This window comes from Chelonia mydas, chromosome 5, assembly GCF_015237465.2.
Source record: "Chelonia mydas isolate rCheMyd1 chromosome 5, rCheMyd1.pri.v2, whole genome shotgun sequence".
Lineage (NCBI taxonomy): Eukaryota > Metazoa > Chordata > Testudines > Cheloniidae > Chelonia > Chelonia mydas.
Window position 1 is genome coordinate 122425811 of NC_051245.2, and position 27825 is coordinate 122453635.

General features: G+C 46.8%; 1 protein-coding gene across 1 annotated transcript; it reads right to left on the bottom strand.

The window, feature by feature from the left end:
• Positions 1-1861: 1861 nt before the first annotated feature.
• Positions 1862-26380, bottom strand: LOC102937531 (glyoxylate reductase/hydroxypyruvate reductase-like). The gene is made up of 9 exons (XM_007068705.3): positions 26133-26380; positions 17379-17509; positions 15587-15659; positions 14067-14183; positions 13142-13230; positions 10548-10652; positions 8910-9045; positions 8252-8382; positions 1862-2542 (listed from the first exon to the last, which is right to left on the bottom strand). Exons 1-9 carry the CDS (start codon positions 26297-26299, stop codon positions 2421-2423), a joined length of 1071 nt encoding a protein of 356 aa, XP_007068767.2. The 5' UTR covers positions 26300-26380; the 3' UTR covers positions 1862-2420.
• Positions 26381-27825: the final 1445 nt, after the last annotated feature.

Sequence of the window (27825 nt, forward strand, 5' to 3'; positions counted from 1 at the left end):
AATGCACCAATGAGTAATGAGCCAAATTCTGTGCTGATTTGTACGCAGCTGAAGTTAACAGGAAGTGAGCAACTGTAAATCTACACAGAATTAGCATTAGGTCACCTCAGACATGGCTGGATGTTTAAATAATGAGCCACGAACTGGGACGCGAAGATAAAAAAATCCATCTTCTTTAGAAATTTCTCACTGTTTCAGGCTGATCTGGGATTAGGTTGCTGGCCTAGAAGCTTGGAGACCTAGGAGCAAGTCTCTGCTGTGGGGAGGCTTTGGATCAGGCACTTAGGATCTCCGGGTCTCAATTCTCTATTTGTTCAATGGGGATAGCGGCACTGCCCTGCCCCCCAGGGGTGCTGTGAGGTTAAATCATTACAGATTGTGAGGTGCTCAGAGACTACAATGATGGGAGCTGGATAAGTCCCTTAAACAGATAGTATTTCTCACTCCAAATATTCCAGGAGCTCCTTTTGGTTCAGGCTTTTCAATGACCGCTTTCCTTGAATGAGCAGTTCTGTTGACGTCCAGGGAGATTCCTCTGGGTTAGCAAAACAGGCAAGAGCTTGGGATTTCCAATGGAACCTAAGGAAGTGAGGCAGCCAGTCGGGTTTGGGCACTTAACTCCTTTGAACGTTCCAAGCTATACCTCTTAAGGTAGGTCTCCATTTCTGGTGGTGTGTAGAGGACACACACTGCATGCCCAGCTAGCACGGGTATAAACAGCAGTGTAGATGGTGAAGCACTGTGTAGGTGAGTACAGATACGCCAGAAGAACCCTAGGGTTTTGGCCAAAAGAGTTAGGGGACTTGTAAGGAACCTGAATCTCCCCACATGAGTGGTAGATTATTGAGATAACAGCCCATCGAAGGGTTTATCCTACTTGTGGACTGGTCAACAGTGGAACACATCCTGTTCCCTTACTCAGGTGAGTAGCCCCAGTGAAGACAGAGTGATCACTTGCACAAGGAAGGGGAAGCGGGAGTTGGCCACCGTGCTATGCTTGCAAGCATATGTCTTAGGAATCGAGTGTGTTGAAAAATTGATTTGCCTTGATTTAGTTGCTTGAGATGGGCTCTAGGTTTTCCTGTAGGGTTCAGTAAAACTACAACTTGTCCAGTCCACCCTCAGAATTCACAGTGCGTTTGTGATCTCGTTGGAGAACCTCACCTTAAAACTCCAGTGGAGGCATAGGCTGGGTGTGCACGAGACATTCATTTTGCACACACACTGAATGCCAGACTGGCCCATGGCTGCACTTTACACTCATTTCCACCACTTTACTCCTTACACTTATTTTCCAGTACACTTAAATCATGCATGGTAAGTTACACCATTGTTTAAAGTCCTTGATTAATTTGCTCCTCCCTCTCCCCCGCCCATATGTGTTCCTCTTCCTCAGACGACAGCTTCATTTTAGTCCTTTTTACACACTGTGACTGGAGAAAAAAAAGACAATAATAATTTCCAGTCAGAATATGATGAATCACATCTACTGTCAGTAAAATAAATATGCAGCAACCGAGAAAATACACATGGTGACTGGGGACAAATGAAGCACCCAGTATGAAAAATAAAACCCTTGAGAATCTTACTCTTAATGCAGCAGATGTAACGTACTGCACTGAAATAAGACACTAAGATATGAGGAACAGAATACAAGAGGTGGATATAAAGATTTCATTTTGGTTAATTAGGAACATCAAAACTTTTGCCGTTTGGCAACTATCTTTTTTATCGCAGTGGAAGCGGAAAGGTCTTTTCACGTCGTTAATGGACAGTAGCTTTCAGAGGTTCCAGCATAACGAGGAGAACATAATCTGAATTCACAAAGAAAATTAAACTAAAAAAAAAAAAAGTGCCAAGGTTGATAACAATGTTATACATTTTATTTCTGGGAATGTGCCCATTCTAAAAATGCAAATTTACTGGAGATCTTCCCTGCTGATTGCCTAATGCACAATAAGACTACAGACAGTTTTAATGAACCCTCTCCCCCTTAGAAAATGTCAAGTTAGCTTTGAGAAAAAAGGTCACGTTTGAAAGCGATTGCTTATCTCTTGGTGACATTCATGTCCAGCAACGAGCAGAACACACTCGCTATAACGAGCTGCTAATGTCGGGGGGGGAGGGTCCGTAGACGAGTGCTGTGGGGAGACACGGTGCAATATGTAATACATACGCTGAGCTGCAGCAGGTTGGTAATGGGAGGAGAGGGAGGTGGACACAGTACATCTGAGACAGCAGTAGAACTGGCCTATTCTTTCTCTTGGTGAAGAAAACAGTGGTGCTCTCGCCCTCCGACAGCTTGTCATGGGACCTCCGCTGCTCAAATAGCGCCCAGCGATGGCAGGCTGCATTCATCCAGGCCAGGGTGGTCTGCAGGAGGGCTTGAGCACAAGGAGAGTGTGTGCTTTGCGTCCCCCTCAGAGTGGCACCTCCTTGCCCATGGCTTTTCCCTGCAGGCCTGCCAGTAAATTGCTGGCAGCTAAGGCGGCCATGGCGTTCCGGGTAGCGACCGTAGCGCTGGCGATGTGGGGGAGAATAACTGCAAAGAGAAAGGGAACAAAGTCCCGAGAGATCATTTCTTGGTGCTGGAACCTGCAATAGCAATCAAAGGGCCTGCCCCAGTGTGAATTTCACCCTTTCATCAGCGTTCATCACCCACTGTGCAGATGTCCCCTGACAACGTTTGCCCTGGCCGTGGGAGACAATCGTTTCCTGGGACAGACTGCACTCAGCGCCTGAGCCATAGCCCAGTGAAGACACTAGGATTGTATTGACTCTGGATCTTGTTAGGGCCCTCACCTGCAGCTCTGCACTTTGGGTGGGAATACGACAGGCAGGGATGCTGCCTAGCTAAAATGATCCCAGGAGGACATTTAAGGACAGGAGGGGGGGGAAGTACAGATTGTTTGACGGAGGTGGGGAATGGGACTCTTCACAGAGGCCTTTTCACCCCTTGTAATTTAGCCAGCTTTGCTAGGGGGGCTGCAAGCCCGGAGGATTGAAAGGGCACTGCCAGGAATGGCCGGCTTAAGACTAAATCTACGAGCTGCATTTTGTCTGCATGCGAGTCACATCGACCCTCCGCTCTGCCTGCCTGCTCCATCCGTGTGAGCTGGCAGGGGATTGAAATTTACATGAATTCTGCAGGGGTTTAAAGGATTTTTTAAGTTAAGATGATGTTTTAGTCAAATCCTGCCGGATTCTTATAAATGTCACTCTCCTGGTGGCTCATAAGACCAGAAGAGGCAAAGAGACCAGACGGATAAGAACATAAGAATGGCCCTACTGGATCAGACCAAAGGTCCATCTAGCCCAGTATCCTGTCTTCCAATGTTGGCCAGTGCCAGGTGCCCCAGTGGGAATGAACAGAACAGGTAATCACCAAGTGATCCATCCCCTGTCGCCCATTCCCAGCTTCTGGCAATCAGAGGCTAGGGACACCATCCCTGCCCATCCTGGCTAATAGCCATCAATGGATGTATCCTCCACGAACTTATCTAGTTCTTTTTTTGAACCCTGTTATGGTCTTGGCCTTCACAACATCCTCTGGCAAGGAGTTCCACAGGTTGACCTTGTGTTGTGTGAAGAAATACTTCCTTTTATTTGTTTTAAACCTGCTGCCTATTAATTTCATTTGGTGACCCCTAGTTCTTGTGTTATGAGAAGCAGTAAACAACACTTCCTTATCTACTTTCTCTACACCAGTCATGATTTTATAGACCTCAATCATAATTCCCCTTAGCCGTCTCTCTTCCAAGCTGAAAAGTCCCAGTCTTATTAATCTCTCCTCATACAGAAGCCGTTCCATACCGTTAATCATTTTTGTTGCCCTTTTCTGAATCTTTTCCAATTCCAATATATCTTTTTTGAGATGGGGTGACCACATCTGCACACAGTATTCAATATGTGGGTGTACCATGGATTTATACAGAGGCAACATGATATTTTCTGTCTTATTATCTATCCCTTTCTCAATTATTCCCAGCATTCTGTTCACTTTTTTGACTGCCGCTGCACATTGAGTGGATGTTTTCAGAGAACTGTCCACAATGACTCCAAGGTCTCTTTCTTGAGTGGTAATAGCTAATTTAGACCCCATCGTTTTATATGTATAGTTGGGATTATGCTTTCCAATGTGCATTACTTTGCATTTATCAACATTAAATTTCCTCCGCCATTTTGTTGCCCAGTCACCCAGTTTTGAGAGATCCTTTTGTAGCTCTTCACAGTCTGCCTGGGTCTTAACTATCTTTAGTAATTTTGTATCATCTGCAAATTTTGCCATCTCACGGTATACCCCTTTTTCCAGATCATTTATGAATACGTTGAATAGGACTGGTCCCAGCACAGGCCCCTGAGGGACACCACTATTTACTTCTCTACATTCTGAAAACTGATCATTTATACCTACCCTTTGTTTCCTATCTTTTAACCAGTTACCAATCCATGAGAGCACCTTCCCTCTTATCCCATGGCAGCTTACTTTGCATAAGAGCCTTTGGTGAGGGACCTTGTCAAAAGCTTTCTGAAAATCTAAATACACTATATCCACTGGATCCCCTTGGTCCACCTGCTTGTTGACCCCCTCAAAGAATTCTAGTAGATTGGTGGGGCATGATTTCCCTTTACTAAAACCATGTTGATTCTTCCTCAAGAAATTATGTTCATCTATATGTCTGACAATATTGTTCTTTATTATAGTTTCAGCCAGTTTGCCCAATTTTGAAGTCAGGCTTACCGGCCTGTAATTGCCAGGATCACCTCTGGGGCCCCTTTTTAAAAATTGGCATCACATTAGCTATCCTCCAGTCATCTGGTACAGAAGCTGATTTAAATGATAGGTTACAGACTACAGTTAGTAGTTCTGCAATTTCACATTTGAGTTCCTTCAGAACTCTTGGGAGAGTGCCATCTGGCCCTGGTGACTTATACTGTTTAGTTTATCAATTTGTTCCAAAACCTCCCCTAATGATACCTCAATCTGAGACAGTTCCTCAGATCTGTCACCTAAAAAGAATGGCTCAGGTTCGGGAATCTCCCTCACATCCTCAGCCATGAAGACTGATGCAAAGAAGTCATTTAGTTTCTCCGCAATGGCCTTATCGTCCTTGAGTGCTCCTTCGGCACCTTGATCATCCAGTGGCCCCTCTGGTTGTTTAGCAGGCTTCCTGCTTCTGAGGTACTTAAAATTTTTTTTGCTATGGGTGGCATAACATGCACAGGGATGTCCCTGGGCCGCAGGCAGGTACATGCGCCGGTCGGTCTGCACATGAGCCTGGCTCTTTGGGGTGCGCAGGGGAAGTTGACGGCATGTGTGTTTATTTGTAATGCTCTTGGAAAGTTGCAGCCTAGGAGAATGCATGCCTCTCTTTAGCTACTGTCATGCCAGGAAAGGGCCCCTTTTCAGCTGGGGAGAGCTTTGAGTGAGTTCCATGGCCCAGCCACTCCTTGGGCTCACTTCTGGAATGACCAGCGAAGGTGCAAACTACTGCTAATTGTTGTTATTAGTTGTATTACTGTAGAGCCTAGGAGCCTAGCCGCAGACCAGGGCCCCATGGTGCTAGGCGCTGTACAAAGACAGGACAAAAAGACAGCCTCTGCCCCAAGGAGCTGACACCTGGTGGTTTGGTATGATGTGAAGCTCCATCCTCTGGACAGGGCAAAACTATTGCACTTCTTCTGCACGGGCATCTAACTGTCACCATGTGGTAGTGACTACACAGCTGGGCCGGTTTAAAATTGGCAACCAAGGCCCTGCCTAGACTAAGGAAATAGGTCACGCTTGACACCATGTGGGCCAATGCTTTTAGACATGACTTTACGCCTCCTGTAGACACAGTTCAACACCTTTAAAGATGGGTTGACAACGGCCAGTTAATGCTATTTGTCAAACGTGATCTACAGACCTGCCTGGCACAGGTCCCGGGGATCTGTATCCCATTGCCAGTCCAGCCCCCAGCCCCCTGAATGTTAGCAGACGGGGCGGTAGCTGCTATCGCTGTAGGTAAGTTCATATAGCCGTTTCCCTTCTAACACAGCATTTCCAGTCTCGCGTATCTCACTCAGAACTTACTGAAGCTTCTGGCTTTGGGGCTACAATGTTTTAGGTTTAGTCTCTTCTTGCATGGGATTTTTTTGTTTTGGTAGTTTGAGCAAACACAGTTCAGCCATTTAAGGAGGGGAGTAAAGCGCACTCAGGAGAGGAGGCAGAGCCGGGGCGAGGATTTAGGGAAGGGGTCCAGTGGGGCAGGGAGGGGGCGGAGTTGGGGCAGGGACTTTGGGGAAGGTGTTGGAATGGGGGCGGGGAAGGGGTGGAGTTGGGGTGGGGTTGGGGGGGGCGCGAGCAAATACCGCCCCCCCGCTCCCCCCGGTGGAGTGTCCTCTTTTTTGAATGTTCAAATATGGTAACCCTAAATAAATTCACTGATGCTACTGTGGGGATGGCATGGGGGAGCTGTATCACAGACAGTTAAGTCAGCCTCCTTGTGTGGATGCATTAACAATGTGCTATGCGAGTTGTCAAATACACATTTTGTAGTGTTATGTATTACTCTGAGTATGCCAGACAAGTGAGGCCCATGGAAATACACAGCAAGCCATACTTACACATCCAATATCTGTCTTAGAGTAAGGGTGAAAATGTACTGGCACATCTAAGCCACCAAATTTGTAGTTAACTGCTTCCTTCCCTGATTTGCCCCTAAAGGACTTTCGCTTCTGCTGATTGAAAAGAAAACACACAGTACACTAGTACTGACCAAATTACTAAATTAGAGGGAAGGTACCACATCAAGTCAAAGGATCAAATCCTCACGTGATGTAATTACCTGAGGATCTGACCCTAAGTCAGTACTGATTTACTGGCCCTTTATGACAATGAACTTAGTGGTCATAGAAAAATAATGGGGGAAATGATAAGATTTTCAAGGGTGTATATAGCACAGAAGTTTTGTATGATGTTGTACTACTTAAGAAATAAGGTGATCATGTAAGTCAAGGCTGGTTTAATGCATACGCTCCGGGGTGGAGTTAAGGTTGTGTCTTTATCCAGGCACCTTAGTGTAAACTGGTGTAACCTTTACCCAGGCACCTTGGTGTAAATTTTATCCAGGCACCTTGGTGTAAACTGGTGTAACCTTTACCCAGGCACCTTGGTGTAAATTTTATCCAGGCACCTTGGTGTAAACTGGTGTAACCTTTACCCAGGCACCTTGGTGTAAACTTTATCCAGGCACCTTGCTGTAAACTGGTGTAACCTTTACCCAGGCACCTTGGTGTAAACTGCACCAGTGACGACAGTGGAGTTATACTGATTTACACCAGCTGAGGGTCTGACCAATTATTTTTTATTCCAGGACACACGTCTTTCAAAGGAGGTTCATTGATATGCAGAATCCCCAGGATTGTAAAGACAATTGGAAAAACAAACACACAGAAATGAACCCCTGAGCTGGCTGGAAACTGGAATTTCTATTTTGTGGGAACTTTTGACATGTTGACATTTGATTTCATTCTGAATAGGTCAAAATTTAGAAATTCTGCCACAGAACAGAAATTTAAAAAAAAAACCATGTTAATTTGGAAACATCCAAACATTTTGTTTTGATAGGTTTCAGAGTAGCAGCCATGTTAGTTTGTATCCACAAAAAGAAAAGGAGGACTTGTGGCGCCTTAGAGACAAATTTATTTGCGCATAAGCTTTCGTGAGCTACAGCTCACTTCATCAGATGCTGTAGCTCGCGAAAGCTTATGCTCAAATAAATTTGTTAGTCTCTAAGGTGCCACAAGGCCTCCTTTTCTTTTTGTTTTGATAGTGTCAAACCATTATACTATAACACAAAATATTAATTAGTGTGTATAGTAGTAATTATGAGCTACAAATCCAATATAATATTACAATTGTTATTTTAATATAATATAAAAGTTTCACTGAAATGGATCAAAATGAAACATTTTGACCGTGTTGGAATGAAACATTTCGACCATACTGAAATGAAATGAAAAAAGTCTGAGTGATTACTGTCAACTTCCTCCTGTCAAACATGTCAAAATTCACACACTCTCCCGAAACATTTTCATATCCATGCAGCTGCCTTTTCCGAAGGAATACTGCTCCATCGGGACAGCTACACACCAGCGCAAGTAGAGGCTGCCTGGTCTGGAAATCAGGCCACAGGTTTAAATTCCCAAATCACCATTTTCCGCCCTGCTTTTCAGGTGACGGGGGCAGCTTCCAACACAGACTCACCACACGTTTTAAGTTTAAAAAGAGGATGATCCGTGGGCAGAGGCTCAGGCTCCGTGACATCCAGACCAGCAGCTGCAATCTGACCATTGACCAATGCCTGGTACAGGTCTTCCTGGTTCACTACACCGCCCCTTTTGGGAAAAGAAAAACAAAGTATCCATCAACTTCTGGACATCTCTGTGTAGCTGTTTTCACAGCTAAGAGCCTTAGTTATCTGGTGAAAGCTTTAACACCGGGGTTGGATAAAGTTGGAGTGCACAGCAGTCTGATCTTAAAGGCTGCTTTATAATAAACTCTGCGGCCAGGGGCTTACAGTTCTGTCCTCCGGCACGATTCATACAGTATTGTGTGTTGGATCAGCTTATCTAATGAGACCGAATCCTCTGGATGGGATTTGCCTGTGTCATGATACATCTCCCACAATCAGCGTGTTGTCAGATTACACCAACAGAAGCCTTTTATTTTTAATAATTGCTTGAAAGTTGATTTTATTTTATTGAGCTGGGATGCCGTTAGAGTTGGGAATATAAATCTTGTCTCCCTCTGTGCCCACAGGTGGATTTGTGTCAGAAGTTTATGTTCTCCAGTGTGACATCTGTGTGTTTATCTTGCTGAGCCTTGGCTCTAAGACGTTTCTTTCCCTCCTGTCCTAGCTCACCTGCTGGTGTTGATAAAGATGGCAGTATCCTTCATTCGGGAGAAAAGACTGTTGCCGCAGATGCCCTTTGTTTCAGGAGTTAAGGCACAGCACACAACGATGAAGTCCGAATGCCGAGCCAATTCATCCAGTGGCACTATTCAGAACAAAGCAGAAAGGCTGCAGAGATTTTTTAAAAAGGCACATACTATTGGAAATAGCTTGGATTTATCTTTACACTGAGTTGACCAGAGTCCACAGATAACAGACTGACCTAGGAAGAGGTTTCTGACCAGAGGGGCGAGGCTCTGGAACAGCCTTCCAATGGGAGCGGTGGGGGCAGACAACCAAACTAGTTTTAAGCTGGAGCTTGATACGTTTGTAAACGGGATGATATACGGAGTTGCCAGTGATAGCAGGGACTGGACTTTTGATGTCCCAGTAGGTCCCTTCTAGTCCTATGACCCTAGTCTGAATATTCTTGGGGGCCCAAAATATTTTATGTTTACTGTAAATTCATGTGAACAATTTCCGCCAAGTGGAACTGGTTAGTCCAGTTTAAGATAGCTATTGACCTCCTCCGAGTTCCATAGGCCTGCAGCTGTCTGATGAGCCCTCCCCAGCTGCATTCAGCGCACGTAGAGGCAGATTGGAGGTTTGTTGGGCCCTGGGCCAGAGCACGTGGGGGATCCTCCCCACCCCTTCGGCCTGCAGTCTCCCCCGCTCCTCCCCCAGTGGAGGCAGCTGATCAGCAGGTCACAGTTCAAAATGCCCAGCTGAGAATGGGCATGATGGCTACTCTGGGAGACGTACCTCGAGGCACAGAGCAAGGTACACCAATGAAACGCATTAAAAGTACATTTGCAGAAAGAGCCATTTTAGATTCTGCAGTCACGGCTGTTGGGGGCAAACTCTTTCTGTGTGTATTGTCTGGATAATACGGCATGGGGGTGATTGATCACATTTAATTACATCTGTGCTCAGTGACTTCCCTGGGTTTGAATCAACCATGTCATTTGCAATATGCTGATGTGACGGGCTATCCCTTGGAAATGATATAAAAAGGCTTGTGGCTAAACAAGTAGGAAGGAAAAGCTTTTTAACAAAACTGCTTAACCAATCTGCTTCTCTGGACTTAAGGGATGTCACGAGCTCTCCTGGTTTGATTTCGAGTCTCACAAAATTGAGTGTTTTCTTAAAGCCCCAGCTCGTGGAGTCATGTGTTTCCATGAGAATCTCAGCTTTCACTTAAAAATTTTACAAAAAGCATATTTCTGGGTCTCACGATTGCGGAAAAACATGAAAAGGTGAGACCCTTACAGGCTCAGAAACCACAACGCAAATAAAAAGAATCCGTTACTTATGATTTTTAAAATCTCACCATTTCTATGCCAATCTCATATTTTCTGGGGGGGGAGGCCTGTCTCCTGGCCTTTAAATGGGGGTGTTCTGCAAGGATGGCTGTGGGAACCTCAGTCTGCCTCTATTTTTAATCTGAACTAAAGCCTCCACTTCACAGCCCATACACATGCAAGGCAGGAAGCTCCCTAGCTGGGTAGTTAGGAAAACAGGCTTTCCGGCAGTTCAGCCTTTGCATTGGTGAGGTGGGATTCCAGCTGGATTTCTCCACGGTCTGAAAAACGCTCTGTTCCATCTTACCAAACTCGGCCGGGATCTTGGTGGCCATGTCAGGTCTCGGGCCAGTGTCGGCATATAGGAATCTCTTGACTCCAAATGGCTTTAACCGGGCCATGACAGCTGCTCCTATAAAGTGGGAATTACACCCGTGAGTTCCACCTTATCGCTGCTCATCTGCTGTGCAAATCCTCCCCCTCTGCAGGAGAAACAGTGTGTAGGGGGCTAAGGTGAGTTTCCTTTACATCTTCACATTGTGGAGAGGGACTTTCCAGCCACGTGGGATAAGGTGTCCACCTCCCTACACCTGTGAGGAGTCCCCAAAATCTACATGGATCTCAGGACATCCATGACAGGTTTCAGAGTAGCAGCCATGTTAGTCTGTATTCGCAAAAAGAAAAGAAGGACTTGTGGCACCTTAGAGACTAACACATTTATTTGAGCATAAGCTTTCGTGAGCTACAGCTCACTTCATCGGATGCATTCAGTGGAAAATACAGTGGGGAGATTTATATACACAGAGAACATGAAACAATGGGTGTTACCATACACACTGTAAGGAGAGTGATCACTTAAGATGAGCTAATACCAGCAGGAGAGCGGGGGGACGGGGGGAAGAAAACCTTTTGTAGTGATAATCAAGGTGGGCCATTCCATGGAGGCCCATGGCAGCAGTCCCCATGAGACACCACCCCTCAGCCCACTCTCTAGGGAAGAGGGACTTGCTGAGTGGAGAGGCCACTTTAGAACGACTGGGCCAGACTTACTGAGTACAGGGGAATAATCTGTTCAGTATTGAGATGGGATGATGCCCTTAAGAACAGGCATCCACATCCCAGTCTGGGACCTCTTCTCGCCCGAGTGTTTCGGCCATGGGGTTTCTGTGGGACTGGTGGGAGATGAGAGCCTGCTGCTGAGCCCCTACCATAACTTCCAGCCCAAGCGCACCTGGTCTAGGTCGCTTCTGTTTGCAAAGAACACCTCCTGTGGCTTGTTTAGTAACCAAATGGATTCGGTTAGTGCAGTTATTAAATAGTCTGGCAAGTAACCATGCCCTAGAAAATGCATCCATTGTCCTTCTTCATTGTGGAAACCTAATATCAATAGGCTTTTTTCCTCCAAACACTTTACAAACACCAACTCATTCTCATGACAACCTGACGGGGTGCATAAACAAACAGGATTAGGTCTGCTCTCCACAGTCCAGATGGGGAAACTGAGGCAAAAGGCTACATTTTTAAACCTAGGGCCAGAACTCCATATTTAGGTTCCTAAAAAGTGGCCCAATTTCAGAGGTGCTGATCCCCTGCTAATCCAGTTGATGCCAATGTGCAAATACAGCAAATACTTTTATAGTAATCCTAACCTGCTCTACACTGTGCCGTGAGGGCAAAATTCTCCCCTGTGGATTTAATAGGGCTTAAGTGGAATGTAGTGGTTTTTGAAAGGATTGTAGCAGACCAAGAGATGAAATAGCCACAGAAGGCTAAAAGGCTTTCCACGGCCCAACACTTTATGTTGTCACTTAGATGCAGAGCTGAGTGAATAATTGACGTTTTGCTTGGGGGACAGGAGAGCTGAAAAAAAAATTGGTTTGTTTCAAACCACAACTGAATTTTTTCAGTTTTTCTCATTGTGGGAGAAAAAAAAAACCCGGAAAAAATTAGTTTTGGGGATCACCAAAACATTTTATTTGACCTGAAACAATTTTTTACCAGTTTTTCATTTCATTTTGGGTCATTTTCAGGTGCTTTGAATCTTCCTTTTTGGTTTTTTTTAATTAGCTAAGTTTCCAAATGAAACATTGCTTCAAACGGAAAGTCTAAATGTTTAGTTTCAAAATGGCCAAAATGAACCATTTCAATTTTTTCAGGGAAAAAAAATAATCAATTTTTGGTTAAAACTATTTGCCAAATTTGACCAGAATTCTCAAGTAGTTTCAGGGCCTCGCAAAAATGCATTTTCTGTGGCAAATTTATTATTTGCCAAGCAAATTTTGCCCAGCTCTAATGACAAATGTGCAAAGTGTAGAATGCCACATAAGAATTCTTCGTTTGTTTACACCAGCGGTAGTGACATTGCACAGGTATAAACGAGGTCTTACGGTGCAAGGTAGTAGACTATCAGACCTATACAAAATCAGTTCTTGAAATCTAGATCTGTCCACCATTGTAGCATTAGAACAAGCAACAAAATGGAAGCACTTAATGGTGTTTTTATTAGAACTGAGCCAAAAAGGAAAATTGTTCATGAAACATTTTTTCAACGTGTTTCCTCCTTTCTCAAACTTCGAAAAATTTTGCCCAGCTCTGTAGACAGCCAAAACATTGGAGGAGAGGAATTTTGCAAAATTGGTCAACTTTTTAAAAACTGGCAAATTCTAAAATAGTGGCCAGATCTACTCTTTTAAATCTTAATTGATATAAAAACAGAAATGGAAAAAAAAGCAACCTCATGATTTTTTAAATTGCTGACACTTTTCAAAATTACTCAGGGTTTGAGTCTAACTCTGGTTGATTTTTGTGTGTGTCTTTTCATCAATTTGATTTTTTAGCAAAAGAAATCAAAATACAGACCATTTTGGCCAGCTCTGTATGAAAACGGATTTTGCAACTTACCTATTCTTCCAAGTCCTAGAATCCCCACAGTGCTGTCTGTCAGACCATAGCCACACATCCACAGAGGCTTCCAGGTTCCCCAGCCACCGCTGTAAAATAACATTGGAAGCTATTTCAGGCATACACAGGACAGCATCAACCCTTCCCCTGCACTTTGGAATGTGGAGACTGTTTCTGTTTAGCTCGGGTTGATCATTTAGCAGGAATTGCCAGCCTGGATCAGACCAAGGCTTGAACTAGGCCAGTAGTCTTGTCTCCAACACTGGCCAGGAGGAAGTTGCAAGAATCCTCATTAATTAGTGGTTGATTTTTGCTTTGAAGCGATAATGGTTTATATCCCCCACAAATCTTAGACTAGCCATTGTTGAGAGTCAAGGTGGGGGAGCTGACATCTTTTATTGGACCAACTTCTATTGGCGAGAGAGACAAGCGTTCTAGCTTACACAGAGCTCAGCTAGAACGCCTGTTTCTCTCGCCAATAGAAGTTGGTCCAATAAAAGATGTCAGCTCCCCCACCTTGTCTCGCTAAGATCCTGGGACTGACACAGCTACAACAATACAGCATACATGATTAACTCTGAACATTCCTGTTCTCTGTGTACATTGTGTGAATCCCGTGCACTGCAGCTTGCATTGCTGGTGTTATTCAAAGGAGCTGGATCAAAGCTAGCTTGGGTGTGTGTACACACATATCTCACTGCAGTGCAGTCATACCCATAGGCTATATTTTCTCGTCTCAGGACATGTGAAGGATCATCTATAAAAATCCTAACCACAGAGAGGAGAATATGCTCCTAAAATACTTGTCCAGCACCCCATCTTTTGGTTGTTTACTCACCAACAAATTGGTCTTTCACTTCCTGCCGACAAACTCGACATAAACAGTTTTCATTAGGCAGTTTGAATAAAGACAAAAAAAATTTACTTCTTAGCTTCATCCACAGCTTCTAACAGTCGACGGGAAGTTGCCAGAAGAAGAGCAACTGTGAGTTCAGCAACTGCTTCAGTCAATACGTCTGGTGTGTATCCTAACCTGATTCCTCTGCATCCAAAGACACAAATAACAAATACTCCGTTACATTACTGGAATCGTCTCAATGTAGGAATGGTCAAACCTGAACTGTTTCTAGACCATTAGGATATGAAGATTATGCCACATGTCCTCAGAAATAATTTTTTCTCTAGACTTACAGGAAGGTCTTGGATTGAAGCTATGATTAGAGCTGTGCGAAAGTTCAGTATGAAAACCCAGCACATCTGGTTGGGGGTTCGTGATGGACGGGAAACTCGCTGAAAGTAGCTGAGCCTCTACAAAAATATTTTGGTGAACTTTGAGACCACCACTGAGCCAAATTTTGCTATTCCCCACCCCCAGGACATACTTGAGACATCTCCAGGGGTCCGATTATCAGAGAGTGAGCATGCAACACCTTCTGAAAACTGGTCCCTCCCCCCACAACGTGTCAAGACAGATACCCAAAATCATTAGCCGCTTCTGAAAATGGAGATCTTTCTAGTCATTCCACCTGAGAAGGAGATTTCGGGGTTTAAATATAACAACACTGGGGTGAGGCATCTATTGACTCCTATTGACTCTGTTTCAGGAATTGGGTTTTTCCAGGGAACGTTGCAACTGCATTAAAAAAAAAACCCTCAGAAGGGCCGCTTGAGGAGATTGGGGATTGGCATCATGGCAGGGGAAGAGGTGAGGCTAGGGTTTGCAAGCAGGGAAGGGGAGGGTGAGGTGGCTGACTGTGAAAGAGGAAGGATGAGTGTGGTGCACAACAGATGCTATGTGGTTCTGTTTAAGATAATATGACTGTGGCTCGTTATTCATTTTTGTGCATTAGATAATCACACACTGAATGGTACTTTCTCTTGTAAAATGCGTTTATTGCTCCTGCAAGGTGCTAGTCTATTTAACCTTCAAGAAGGGGGTGGAGCTCCTGGGGAACTAGCAATGACTTCCCCTTCAGGAGATGGGAGGGGCCACAAAGACACGGAGGTCACCTAAGTATGGGAGAAAAGCAAATGTGAGGGGGCCAGATGTGGGACTGAGGTCCTTCATTCTACAAAGACCAGGGATTGCACGGCTGCTCTCCTTGCTACCTTCCTGTTGCTGACCTTGCTGAGCCATCAGCCTCCAAGCTCAGGACCTCCTTGGCTGTCTTGCTGACACGGCCAGGAAGGGTGGGGATGGTGACAGGAGTTAGTTCTAAATGAGGTGGTTTCCATGATGTCTGCTTTGGCATCGTTTATAATCTTGGCACCATGCTCCTACCAAAGTAGGGAGTGACTGGGATTCTGATATAACAAGGGGCTACTGAGCCAGCCCAAGGGCAGACAGACCTTTAAACTACCCCCATTTCCCTCCTTGTGGAGACGGGACTGCAGTGACTCTTGCATTTGTACAGCTTTTGACTAAACACCACCAGCACATTTTACCTCTTCTTCAGCTCCTCCAGAGACATGTGATCATAGCCCACTGACATCGTGCTGACCACCTGCAGGCTGGGCCCTGTGGTGGGAGGAGAGAACAAACGGACTGACGTTCACATCCAGCCAGAGCTCAGCTCCACGCTCGGTGAGAGCTAGGCCAGATCTACTACTGCACACATTCAATAGCTTGAGTCTTGAGAAGACTGAGGGGGGAATCTGATAACAGCAGAGGTGAAAGTAAGCCGGTATGCCCGGTACAGTGTACCGGCAATAGCCGGTGTGCCGTACCGGGGTGGATTGGCTTCTCCAGGTGCAATGTAAAGGGCCTGTGGCACCCAGCAGTGGCTGGAGCCCCGGCCCTTTAAATTGCTGCCGGAGCCCTGGGGTAGCGGTGGCTGAGTCCTGGGCCCTTTAAATCGTCCCCGGAGCCCCGCTGTTGCTTCCCCAGGACTCCGGCAGGCTCCAGGGATGATTTAAAGGGCCCGGAGTGGTAGTGGCGGCCGGAGCCCCGTCCCCGGAGCCCTGCTACCGGAGCCCTGGGGAAGCGGCGGCGGGGCTCCGGGGACGATTTAAAGGGCCCAGGAGTCTGGCCACTGCTACTGCCCCGGGCCCTTTCAACCGCTGTCAGAGCCCCCTGCTGCCTTTACCCTGAGGTGGGGAAAGGAGGCACTTGCCGGTACAGGGTGGGCCGGGGCTGGCTCTGACCTCCCCCAGCCCCGCCCCTTCTACCCGAGGCCCCACCCCTTCCAGGGGCCAGAGTTGGCCCCAGCCCAGCCCCATACCGGTAAGTCCCTAGACTTACTTTCACCCCTGGATAACAGTCTTCAGCTAGGATAAGGGCGATTGCAAAGAGGATGGGGATCCATTGTTCTCCATGTCCACTGAAGGTAGGACAAGAAGCAATGGGCTTAATCTGCAACAAGGGAGATTTAGGTTAGATACCAGGAAAAACTTTCTAATTCTAAGGGTAGTTCAGCTCAAGAATAGTCCTACAAGGGAGGCTGTAGCATCCCCATCACTGGAGGTTTTTAGGAACAGGTGGGACAAACACCCGTCAGGACTGGTCTAGGTTTACTTGGTCCAGACTCAGCGCAGGGGCTGGACTTGATGACCTCTTGAGGTCCTTTCCAGCCCTATAGTTCTATTCTATAATTCTAGTAACCTTCTATTACTCCTCCTGGAAACCACTACAGTGACCACTGGGCAGGGCATGGGTGGCTTATCTTAGCTCTGTCACACCCTCCCTATCCCCTCGCCACACCATATTCTGCAGACTGCTGTCTCACATTCCCACTGTGTTACACCTGCACAGCGCTCCTCAGAGAGTGAGTTGCATCAGATTCTTGCAACTGAGGATAAAAGCCTACTACTGCTACTTGCTGATGAATTTATGCCTTTAGCTCACAGCATTGGATTACAACAGGATCCTTATTCTTTAAGTGATTTTAAAAATCATTCCTCAGCTACCCAAACAGACCCCCGGCTACCCCCCAGCCAAATAGCAGGATGCAAGCAGAACCCTAATTCAAATCAGGGAAATGGCCACTCAGAAAGAAATCTGCCTCATGGACTGATTCCAGTGTAGATGTCTCTTTATATGTACACACTGGGAAGCAGAAGGGCCCCTTCAATGCGCATTTCAGCTGCTGAGCCTCCACACCAGACCATCAATAATGTAAAATGTGGACATGTTAGCATGAGTGGACATGAATGCATGATAGTTTGGGGGCATCTTGTTCGTCACTGCTCCTGCCATACAGACCATTTCGAAGTACTTCTGCAGTATTCAATGTCCTACCTGCCGCGTCCAGCACTTCGGCATCTATCTTCTCTGTCAGGAGGCAATACAAGCCTCGAATCCCAGCAACCTTCTCCAGGAGTTCTGAGCGTGGCACTGGCTCATCTGAATCCCACTGCTCAATGTTGCAGCTGCAAGAGGAGAGACGGGGAAATGTACCAGGGTTGTGGCTGTGGCTTGTAAAGCACACAGGGCTAGTTTGCTACAGCCCTTACCCTCCTGCTCAGATTGCAATGCCAGACAATGTCTGGCTAGTCTCCCAGCTACCCCTGTGAGCAAGAGGCCAGAGGGAGACTGAGCGGAGACCTGGGTACTCACCTTGTTTGACAATCAGAGCAGCTTGCTGGGCCCGTGGGCTGGGCGAGGGTAACCTGCAGTGATATTTTACTCTAGAACATCCCAGATCCAGGGGATAGCAGGGCAGGAAGCAATGGCTCTTGGAGGCACAGTGTGTTCTCTGGCCTGCTCTTGGAACAGCGAGCTCTGTGCCAAGTTACAGTGGAGCCCTTTAGAATCATAGAATCATAGAATCATAGAATATCAGGGTTGGAAGGGACCCCAGAAGGTCATCTAGTCCAACCCCCTGCTCGAAGCAGGACCAATTCCCAGTTAAATCATCCCAGCCAGGGCTTTGTCAAGCCTGACCTTAAAAACCTCTAAGGAAGGAGATTCTACCACCTCCCTAGGTAACGCATTCCAGTGTTTCACCACCCTCTTAGTGAAAAAGTTTTTCCTAATATCCAATCTAAACCTCCCCCATTGCAACTTGAGACCATTACTCCTCGTTCTGTCATCTGCTACCATTGAGAACAGATGAAGAACATGTCCCAGAAGTGCTAAGTATCTGCTCAGCATGTGCTATTTGTGAATTATTTTTTCAGGGCAAGCAATATCTAGTTCTCCAGACAGGATCAGAAAATGAAGAGAACCGCTAAAATTAAAAGTCTGGGTTTATCGTATACCTAACCGGTACATGAGGAAATTTCAGAAGAGCTACCATTACCACTGCAGTGTTTGGTGTCAAATCTTGAATGGTCTCTAGCGAAAGGCTTCCTGTCATTGTACTGCAACCAGTTGTATGGTCCTCCTGGGACAACTGTCATCTCAGTTACCTGGGTGTAAATACAGCGTAAGTCCACTCACGTCCTTGGGGTCAGTCCAGCATTCCAGCATTATTGGAAGCAGAATGTGTCCCTACGTGTTGAAATAGGGACTTCATTCAGTAACACAAGTGGGAAAGGTGTAAAAAGACAAGGCTGTGGAGGGTGATATCAGTTACACTGGTGTGAAATGGAAACACTGGGACACTTCATATGGACAAACAGGATGGGCTCAGTAAAACTGAGATGTGTGGTCACTTTATTCATGTAAATCCATTAGCTTTGCTGGAGTTACTCCAGGATTACACTGGGGATAAGTGAGCACGGTAGATACAGTATGGTTCAACTACCGTGGCAGTCAACTACTGTGTATCAGCACACTACAAGTACGCTGCATGGCATGCGATGTGAGCAATGCAACCATGTCGGGAAAGTAGTGAGGTAAAGGAGGTTGATAGACACGTGGGGCTTGCTCCTGCTCCTCTTGACTTCAGTGATGGCAGGATTGTGCCCACAAATTCCACCTCCATTCCTATGTTTATTGCAGATCAGGTATTGCCAAGACTTATCTACCTACCTCCCCTTCCATCCCACCATCCTCTGGGTGCTGTAGAACACCCTGATGGTGTGCGCATGCCTACACCCGATCTGACACTGCTTTGTGCTCGGTAGCGTCTTTGAATGGAGGCTCTCAGAACGCTCTGCAAAGGTGCAAAGGTGCATTCATCATTTTACAGACGATGAAACTAAGGCACAGAGCAAGTAGAGGCCAAATTCTGCAGTCTTAATCAAGCAAAGGTCCCGGTGCACCTGAGCAGGAGCGAGTGAAAGGTGCGTTTTGCTCGATTGCTCCACACCCCCTGCAATGGGCCAGCTGCTCTGAAGTCAGTGAAAGTTTTTCTCTGTAAGACGCAAAGAATTTGGTCTGGTGGGCCCTTCCAACAGTTACACAGCGAGCCACGGCTGAGCCTGGACTGGCACTCACATCGCTGGACACCCTGTCTGCTGTTCTACTTACCAGCCCATGCTGCCTTGCACCCTCAGCAGGTCTGCGGATGACACTAAGCTGGGGAGAGAGGTAGATATGCTGGAGGATTGGGATAGGGTCCAGAGTGACCTAGACAAATTGGAGGATTGGGCCAAAAGAAATCTGATGAAGTTCAACAAGGACAAGTGCAGCGTCCTGCACTTAGGACGGAAGAATTCCATGCACCTCTACAGACTAGGGACCAACTGACTAAGCATCAGTTCTGCAGAAAAGGACCTAGGGATTACAGTGGATGAGAAGCTGGCTATGAGTCAGCAGTGTGCCCTTGTTGCCAAGAAGGCTAACGGCATATTGGGCTGCATTAGTAGGAGCATTGCCAGCAGATCGAGGGAAGTGATTATTCCCCTCTATTCGACATTGGTGAGGCCACATCTGGAGTACTGCATCCAGTTTTGGGCCCCCCACTACAGAAGGGATGTGGACAAATTGAAGAGTCCAGTGGAGAGCAATGAAAATGATTAGGTGGCTGGGGCACATGACTTACGAGAAGAGGCAGAGGGAACTGGGCTTATTTAGTCTGCAGAAGAGAAGAGTGAGGGGGGATTTGATAGCAGCCTTCAACTACCTGAAGGGGGGTTCCAAAGGGGATGGAGCTTGGCTGTTCTCAGTGGTGGCAGATGACAGAACAAGGAGCAATGGTCTCAAGTTGCAGTGCGGTAGGTCTTGGTTGGATATTAGGAAACACTATTGTACTAGGAGGGTGGTGAAGCACTGGAATGGGTTATCTAGGGAGGTGGTAGAATCTCGATCCTTAGAGGTTTTTAAGGCCTGGCTTGACAAAGCCCTGGTGGGGAAGATTTAGCTGGGGTTTGTCCTGCTTTGAGCCGGGGATTGTACTAGGTGACCTCCTGAGGTCTCTTCCAACCCTAATCTTCTATGATTCTGTGAATCACCTGTCATCATTGTATTGCGTTTAACTGCTATAGGAATTGAGACCTAACCCCACTCTCCACCTGAGAGGCCACATTCCTTCCTAGTGTGACTCCACAGGAGCCAGTGCACTTACTCCAGGGATGAATTTGGCCCTTAATCCCTGCAATGCTCTAAGACCCCATCAGCAGTAAGAGCAAGAATGCATAACCCAGTTATCCTAGACAGAAGCATATTCCCCTCCTGGCTAGGTCACCGGCCCAGCCAGAGGCCAGGCTTTGAATTTAATTTTGTGTTGAGGGTTTGGTGCCTGTCATCACTCTCAGTTTTGCATTGCTCAGGCATCTACAGCATCATACCCCACTCACAGCCGTGATTCGTTTCCTTTTGCAGGTTGCACTGCCAGAGATTTTACACGTGGATCAAAAATTGGCACCATTGTTTCAGGTTTTGTGACATTCGGAGTCTGTTAACCAGATGCAAGTCTGTGCTCACTGGAGTGCGAACACATGTGTTTTGGCTGTTATAAAAATAATCTTGCAGGAACAGTCTAAGAATTCGAAGATTTCCTGTAGGGGAGAAAACAACATATTTTCTCCATTAGGGATTTTAACCAGCCCAGTTTATTTAATCCTTCTTAAGGCAGGGAATTTTGTAATTAGTTAGCTGCAACCAAAATCTTTGGGTAATTGTGTTCTAAGGAGCAGCATTTTAATTTTCCTTTATTAAAAGAACTAATATCACTTAGCATGCGTCTATTGCAGGGGTGCTAAGGAGCTCTAGCCGCGGCCCATGACTCCATTGTGCAGGTGCTGGTCAGACACAGAAGCACAAGATGGTCCCTACCCCAAATACCACGTGCTTTAGATTCTAGTGGCGTGATCTCAGGTGGATACTCACGGGTTGAGTCTTTCCTTACTCTTGCTTCCGGACTGCATATTAAACAGCAGCAGTGAACCGATCAACTCCCTATTTGTCAAAGTGAGTGACTGGACTAAAAGTGGGAGGAAACACCTCTTTCTTTACACAGGAGGGGGATGTGGTAACGTATGTTTGTGTGAGGCAGTGCAAATTCAAAACACCATTGAAGACACACAGCCCAATTCTTCACTTTGCTCCATCATTCTTAGACCAGGGTAATTCCACCGAAACCAGTAGCTGCGCCAGCTTAAAACCAGGGTCACACCATAGGTGTGGGAACTAGGGGTGCGGGGCGTGCTGCAGTGCCCCCAGGTTTTGCATGGGGTTCCGGCCGCCAGCCCCGCACCTGGAGCTCCGCTCCTGGCCCCGCGCCCGGGGTCCCGGCTGCGGGACCCACACCCGGGCTTTGCTCCCGCCCCCAGCTGTGGTCCCAGCCTCAGCCCCCTTACCCCTGTCCGCGTCCCCCCACCTCCCGGAGCCACAGCCGGGTCCTGGCCCCAGCTCTGGGGAGAGGCGGCACCCCACTGCAAAAAGTGTTCCAGCACCACTGGGTCACACAGTGGTGACTTGGGCAAAAACTTTAGTTTGACTTGATGGCCACCTGCTGCCTCTCTAGTTAGATCACTATGGGCTCCTCAGCAACCAACGCAGCGTATGGGAGGGACAAGCTGTACAACGCCACGTGGCCTTGTGGCCCTGCCCCATTCCGTATTAGCCTGGCACTCTAGGAGGCCAGTGCTTTTGCCGAGCCCTGTGCCTCTAGCAAACTGCCGTGACGCTGTGGGGAGGGCCAAGCTGCTCTCTGCTCTGTTAGGAGAAGCCCTGGGGTGAAGCCTGCCACCTCCAAGGGAAGGATTCGGAGGAATCTCTGCCAGGGAATTGTGCCAATCTTTCCTTTCCCCCGGTACTCTGTTATGGTAAATCATACGTCATAGCAGGGCGTGCCTGCCTTGGAGCAGTCCCTGCTGGCCACCCATGGCTCTCCCTGCCTCAGTTCTCCTCAGCCAGATTTCAGGCTCTCCCAGGGTTCATGTGGCTCTCAGATTTCAGTTCCCTGCCAGAGTCACAAATATCCAAACAACTGAAGAGTTCTTTCCCCACTGGGGCTCCTCCTAGCGCTCCCTGAGGGCTCCATTTAAATGTCTCTTACTCGGGGGGCAGAACACTGAATTTCAGGCACGTTCCCTGGAGTCCTTCCAGGCCCCCCACAGCCCATCCCCTGCAATTCCTCTACCCATCTGTCTTTTCTCAGCCCTTTCCTGAGGCCCTGGTGTCTCAGGCTGTCACCTGATCCCAATTAGTCCAACCCTCTTAGGCTGGGAGGCAGCTGATCTGGCGTGGGCTGGGCTGATTGAACAGGACTGCCAGGCTTGCCTCAGGCCTCCTGGTCCTTGGAAGGGTAGGCCACTCCGTTACAGGGCAATTCCCCCTTATCACCGTTTCCATATACAGGCTAGCACTCATTGGAGTCACTGGGAGCCTCTCTAGTGGCTTCAATGCGATTTGGATGGGCGATTTGCAGGGGGAAAACCTCCATATCCATTTGTTTTAACTAAAAAATTCTAATTTCCTATGGGAAACTTTAAAACCGAATGAAAACATATTTGACCTCAAAATGCTTTGGTTTATTAAACCCTCAAATTCTGTTTTAAAAAAACTTGGGTGTTTTCCCCAGCAGTTTTCCCCTTCCCCCCCAATTTCCAAGGGGAAAAAGGGGGGAAGTGGGGAGAAAACCCCCTTTTCAGTCTTATTGTTTTTTAATTATAACAATAAAATGGCATGAAGAAGCAGGGTTTCTTTCCAACTTTTGGCAGTTGGAAAACAGTATTGGAAAGTGTGTGTGGGGGAGCTCCTTAATTTTGAAATGAACAATTGGGTTTCGTTCCCCAAAATATTTCATTATGAAACACTTACGTCTAACAACATTTTTTCTGCAGAAAAATACATTTTGACAAAACCCTATTTTCCTATGAGAAAAAGGTTTCACTGGAAAATCTTTGACAGGCTCTCCCAGCAGTGGACAGGGTCTTTCCCAGCAGTCCCTTCCTCAGCTTGACATGTGTTAGAAATGGCTGTCATCTCTCTCCTCCATAGGACAAACCATCAGGCAAGCTGGCACCTGCTTGGGAGTGGGGTGACCCTGGCTGGGCAGCACTGCAGCCAGGTCAGGACTGCAGGGCATTAGCAGAGCCTGAGTGTTTGAGATGGCACCGTGCCTGCCTTTGTTAGGCCTGTCTTGCCAGCACGGTGAGGCTCTGGCTTTCAGGAATGACACAAAATTGCTTCATTTTCCCAGACATTACCGAATAATGATGCTCAACCCGAGAGCTCCTCTGGGGCAGGATGAGAAGCAGCGCGTTGTGTGTGATGGCAGTGATCAGCGGGGCCAGTGACTGTTAAAGTTTACTCACATATCACAGATATCGCTCGTTCCATTGTCAATATCACTTACAATCTGGAGCTGCTGCACAGATAGCTGTCTTGTGCCAGCCAGGGCTGGACAATTCGACAGGTTCCCACTTAGGGTGATCAGATGGCCTGATTTTTTCTTAGATAGGGGCCAATTACCCCCTGCCCCCCGTCACAATTTTTCACGCTTGCTATCTGGTCATCCTATTCCCACGTGTGTGGGGTGCCCAAATTAGACCCTGCAGTTCAAAGGGGGTGACAACAGGCCAAATTTGCACATTTACTTAGAGGTTCAAGTTTTCACATGCTCTTTCCCCAGGACTCCTTCCCACTGACCTTAGCTCCCCTCTGGTGTGTGTGGAGGGAAGGGAGTGACCTGATTTCAGCCTGACTCTCTTCTGAGGCACCTCATCCGCTTTCTCCAGAGCCACTGACTGCTGCTATCCAGTCATGGCCTTGGCATGGGTCAGGCAATGGTTTGAACTCCCCAGTCGCCAGCAAGAGACACAGAAATACGCCCCCTCCCACAGCCACTGATGTGCTGATAGCAAGTGGAGTAGCAGCCTCTGAAGTTTAATGTGCAGTTGTTAGTGACACCACTGAACACTCATGGGTCTGGGGTGACATTCATGGGTTTTGCTAGAACTACAAACAGTGCTCCTAACTCACTTAGGCAGCCTTGGAAATACCCCCCTTCACCGCTACCCTGTTCACTGCTGAATTGCGTGGTGAGGTCTCTCTTTCTCCTGGCCATTCGAACTCCATGTAGATTGTACCCACAGACGTGAACACGTCCGTTGTCAGAAGCATCTCACCATGTGTCAGCTACGGATGCACTTGTTCATACTCATTAAATAGCTCCTTTAGCTCACTGTGCCTAGTTCCAACAGAGCTGGTCAAACAATGGCGACTTTTTTCAAGTTTTAAAAAACAGAATTTTAAAAACTGTTTAAAACTTCAAATTTTCAAAACACTTTGACCAGCTCAGAAAAAAAACGGATTTCCCACTCCTCACCCGATTTTGTAACTCAAGAATTCCAACCAGCTTGGATTTCCATATTCCACTCCCTTTTTGCATAGACAATGCTTTCTGTTGCCACACAAGGCTGCAATTTCTAGCCTCAGGGCGGGTTGTTTGACTCCTTTGTGCCCCATGCCGACCTGGCCCAGAGATAGGTGGACACAGTCCAGTCACCATTCATGGCCTTCTGGGTTTTGACACCACTGAAGGCTGAGTAACTGTATATAGTTCTGAACTAACTCTTTGAAAGTTAAATAATAAAAGAGTCACCTATTAGGCACTCAGCCTATTCATCCATTCAGCATCTAATTCCCACTTGGATCAAACGTTCTTTAATTAAGACTCGCTATTTTTTCTGCCCTCATTTAACTTGGCTTCTCAAAGCTCAATATTTTGTTTTAGAAAATCCAACAATATCTAATTTTTTCAGAGAGATTTGTCATGTAAAGTCAGGTTACTGTTGGTTCGAGGCATGAAATGTATATTTGGTTAGAATATTAAAATTATAGTTGCAATCATTTGGAACACTGTCTGATTTTTACATTGTAAAGTGACATTGTTGCGGAAGAGAGCTTTATAAATGCCTTAGCCTTTCACTGACTTAAATGTAAGGAATTTTATTGAAATCTTACATTTTTGTACTGTTTTCCCGAGCACATCTAATAAAAACAACAGTAGTCACACATTTTGGGATGCCTGTGAATTCCAGCAGGCATTCTGGTTAAAGGCTACTGCTAAAGACTATGGTAAAATTTCCCTGGATTTCAATGGCAAAATGGCACTTAGAACAGTAGTTTTACAATGCAGGCGAATCATTGCTAAGGCAAAATGAGTTCCCAATAGCCACATTGCTACGAACTTTGTGATTCCATCTGTATCAAACCCAAACAGCAGCTTTGCAGTGAGATGTCCAAGCCCATGCGTACAGTCTCGGAAACAACTCTGCATAATGAATTCATGGATGCCGAACAAATTCTCACCTCACCTGGGGTGAAATCCTGGTCACACTGAAGTCAATGGCGAAGCTTCCATTGACTTCAGTGGGGCCAGGATTTCAGCCTCAGAGACTGCTTCCAAGCTAGTTGGGGGAGTCAGACAAACCTCAAGCATTCAAGAAATGCACCATGGACCTGTTGGAAATCTAGCACCTTCTTCTTCTTCCTTGGAAGTTAATGATTCATTCAGTGCTACAGTCCACATTCAACCCAACTGGACTGACTTCAGAGACATTGACATACTGGGGGCAGGGGATTCCTTTCAGTTACTCCAGTTTTATGTTACTATTACTCCACAGACAGCAATGTTTGAGAATGGTGTGTGAGGTGTGGGCTTTGCTCTGCCTTTCTTTTCCCAGGGGAGGTTTTGGAACTAAAAGGAATACTCACAGCCCTGACTGGCGCAGGATCTTCATCCCATCCGGTGGAATCCGCCTGGTCACATAGATTCTAGGTAACAGCTTCCCACCTGCATTTGGCGCCTGTAATTTACACCAGCTGTGGAAATCTGGCACCAGCGTCGTCTTCAGACGTCTCAAATGACAGAGCGTCCCCATTGCAGAGCAAAGGCACCGACAGTGTCCGAAAGCAGGACTTTGGATGGGATGTTTTCGTGCCAGTCAGTTCAGCAAGCTTGGGTGACCAGGGAGTGGGAGGTTGTGTGATAAGATCCCTTGGACCAATGAGTGGTAGGGCCGGCTTCTCTTTACTGAGCTGACCTGTCACCGCTTATGTTTGCACACTCTTCTTTAATCTAGCAGTTTAAATAAGACAAGGACTGTGAGGAGGGAAAACCTAGTTAATAAGAAAACACGCTCACACCAACCTTTGTGACTTGGTGAAAAAACTGAACTTCTGCAGAACAACTGTTGGTTTATGTTTCCTGTTGCATTAAAAAGAGCTTTGGGGGTTCTCCACAGTTCTATTTGAAATTGAGATCCCATAGCCGTTTAAAAACAATTAGCTTTTTAATTGTGAAGTAACAAAGACTGAGACTGGGGGTCCCAAATATTTACATGGGACTATGTCAAAAAATATATTGGGTGAGGCATTTTCTCAGCAGTTCCCAAATTGTGGGTTGCAACCCCAAATGGGCTCACACCATCAGCAGATCCAGTGGGTCAGATTCGGCCCATGCGACGATGCTGTTTGCCCCTAAACGTGTCCTGACCTGCTCCACGGATGCCGTGCCAAGAGCATATGGTGCATGCGAAGTCACATTGTGACATTTTGTAAAGTGGCAGCCTCCTGGTGCAGTGTTTGTGGAGCAGGTCCAGACACGCCGGCCGTGCAGAGGTGGCTGTGCGGACACCAGTTTGCCATGCCATTCACTGAGAGACCTGAATGCAAAAGATCCTCCTCGGTGGGCAGCAGCCTTATCAATAGAGCATCCTCTCTGCTTGAGCTGGTAGCAGCCTGTGTTGGCCTTTTCTGAGATGGGAATCTGCTGTGGCTTGTGAGCTCCTTAAGGCAGGGCCCATGTCTACTTTTATGCCCCACTGAGTACCTTGTTGGCACTGAAGGACAAAGAATCATTGCAAGGCACTGTCTCCGTGCTGTCCTGGTGCCTTCCTCCATCCTGGCCTCATTTCTTACCAGTGAATTCCTCCTTCTGATGTGTGATCAGAGGAGCAAGGGAGTCGTTTTTACACAGAGACTCTGCTTCAGCCTCCAGCAGAGAGTCTCACCATGCAGTTATGAACGAAAAACAGGAGCATAAGAAACGTGCTCACAGATATGACGAGGCTTCCTTTGCGCATGGCTTCACCAGTGGGATTTTGTCAAGAATGAAGAAAGGCTGGAGTGTCGGCTGTATCGCAGTTAGCTAGCGGAAGCATGAAGCCTCAGACTCTTAAATCACGCTAGGAAACCCTTCACAAAGAACACCAAGGTCATTTTTCCAGCTCTGGAAAGAACTTCCCCATCAACAAGTGCACTTCAAGAGATCCATGTCCATCTCTGACCACTCTTAAAAGGTGACATCTCATCGCACAGGCCAAGAAGCTTCACACCATTGGAGAGACGTTGATTTTTCCAGCTGCAATCGATATGGTGAAGACAATGTGTGGGGAAACTGAGGCAA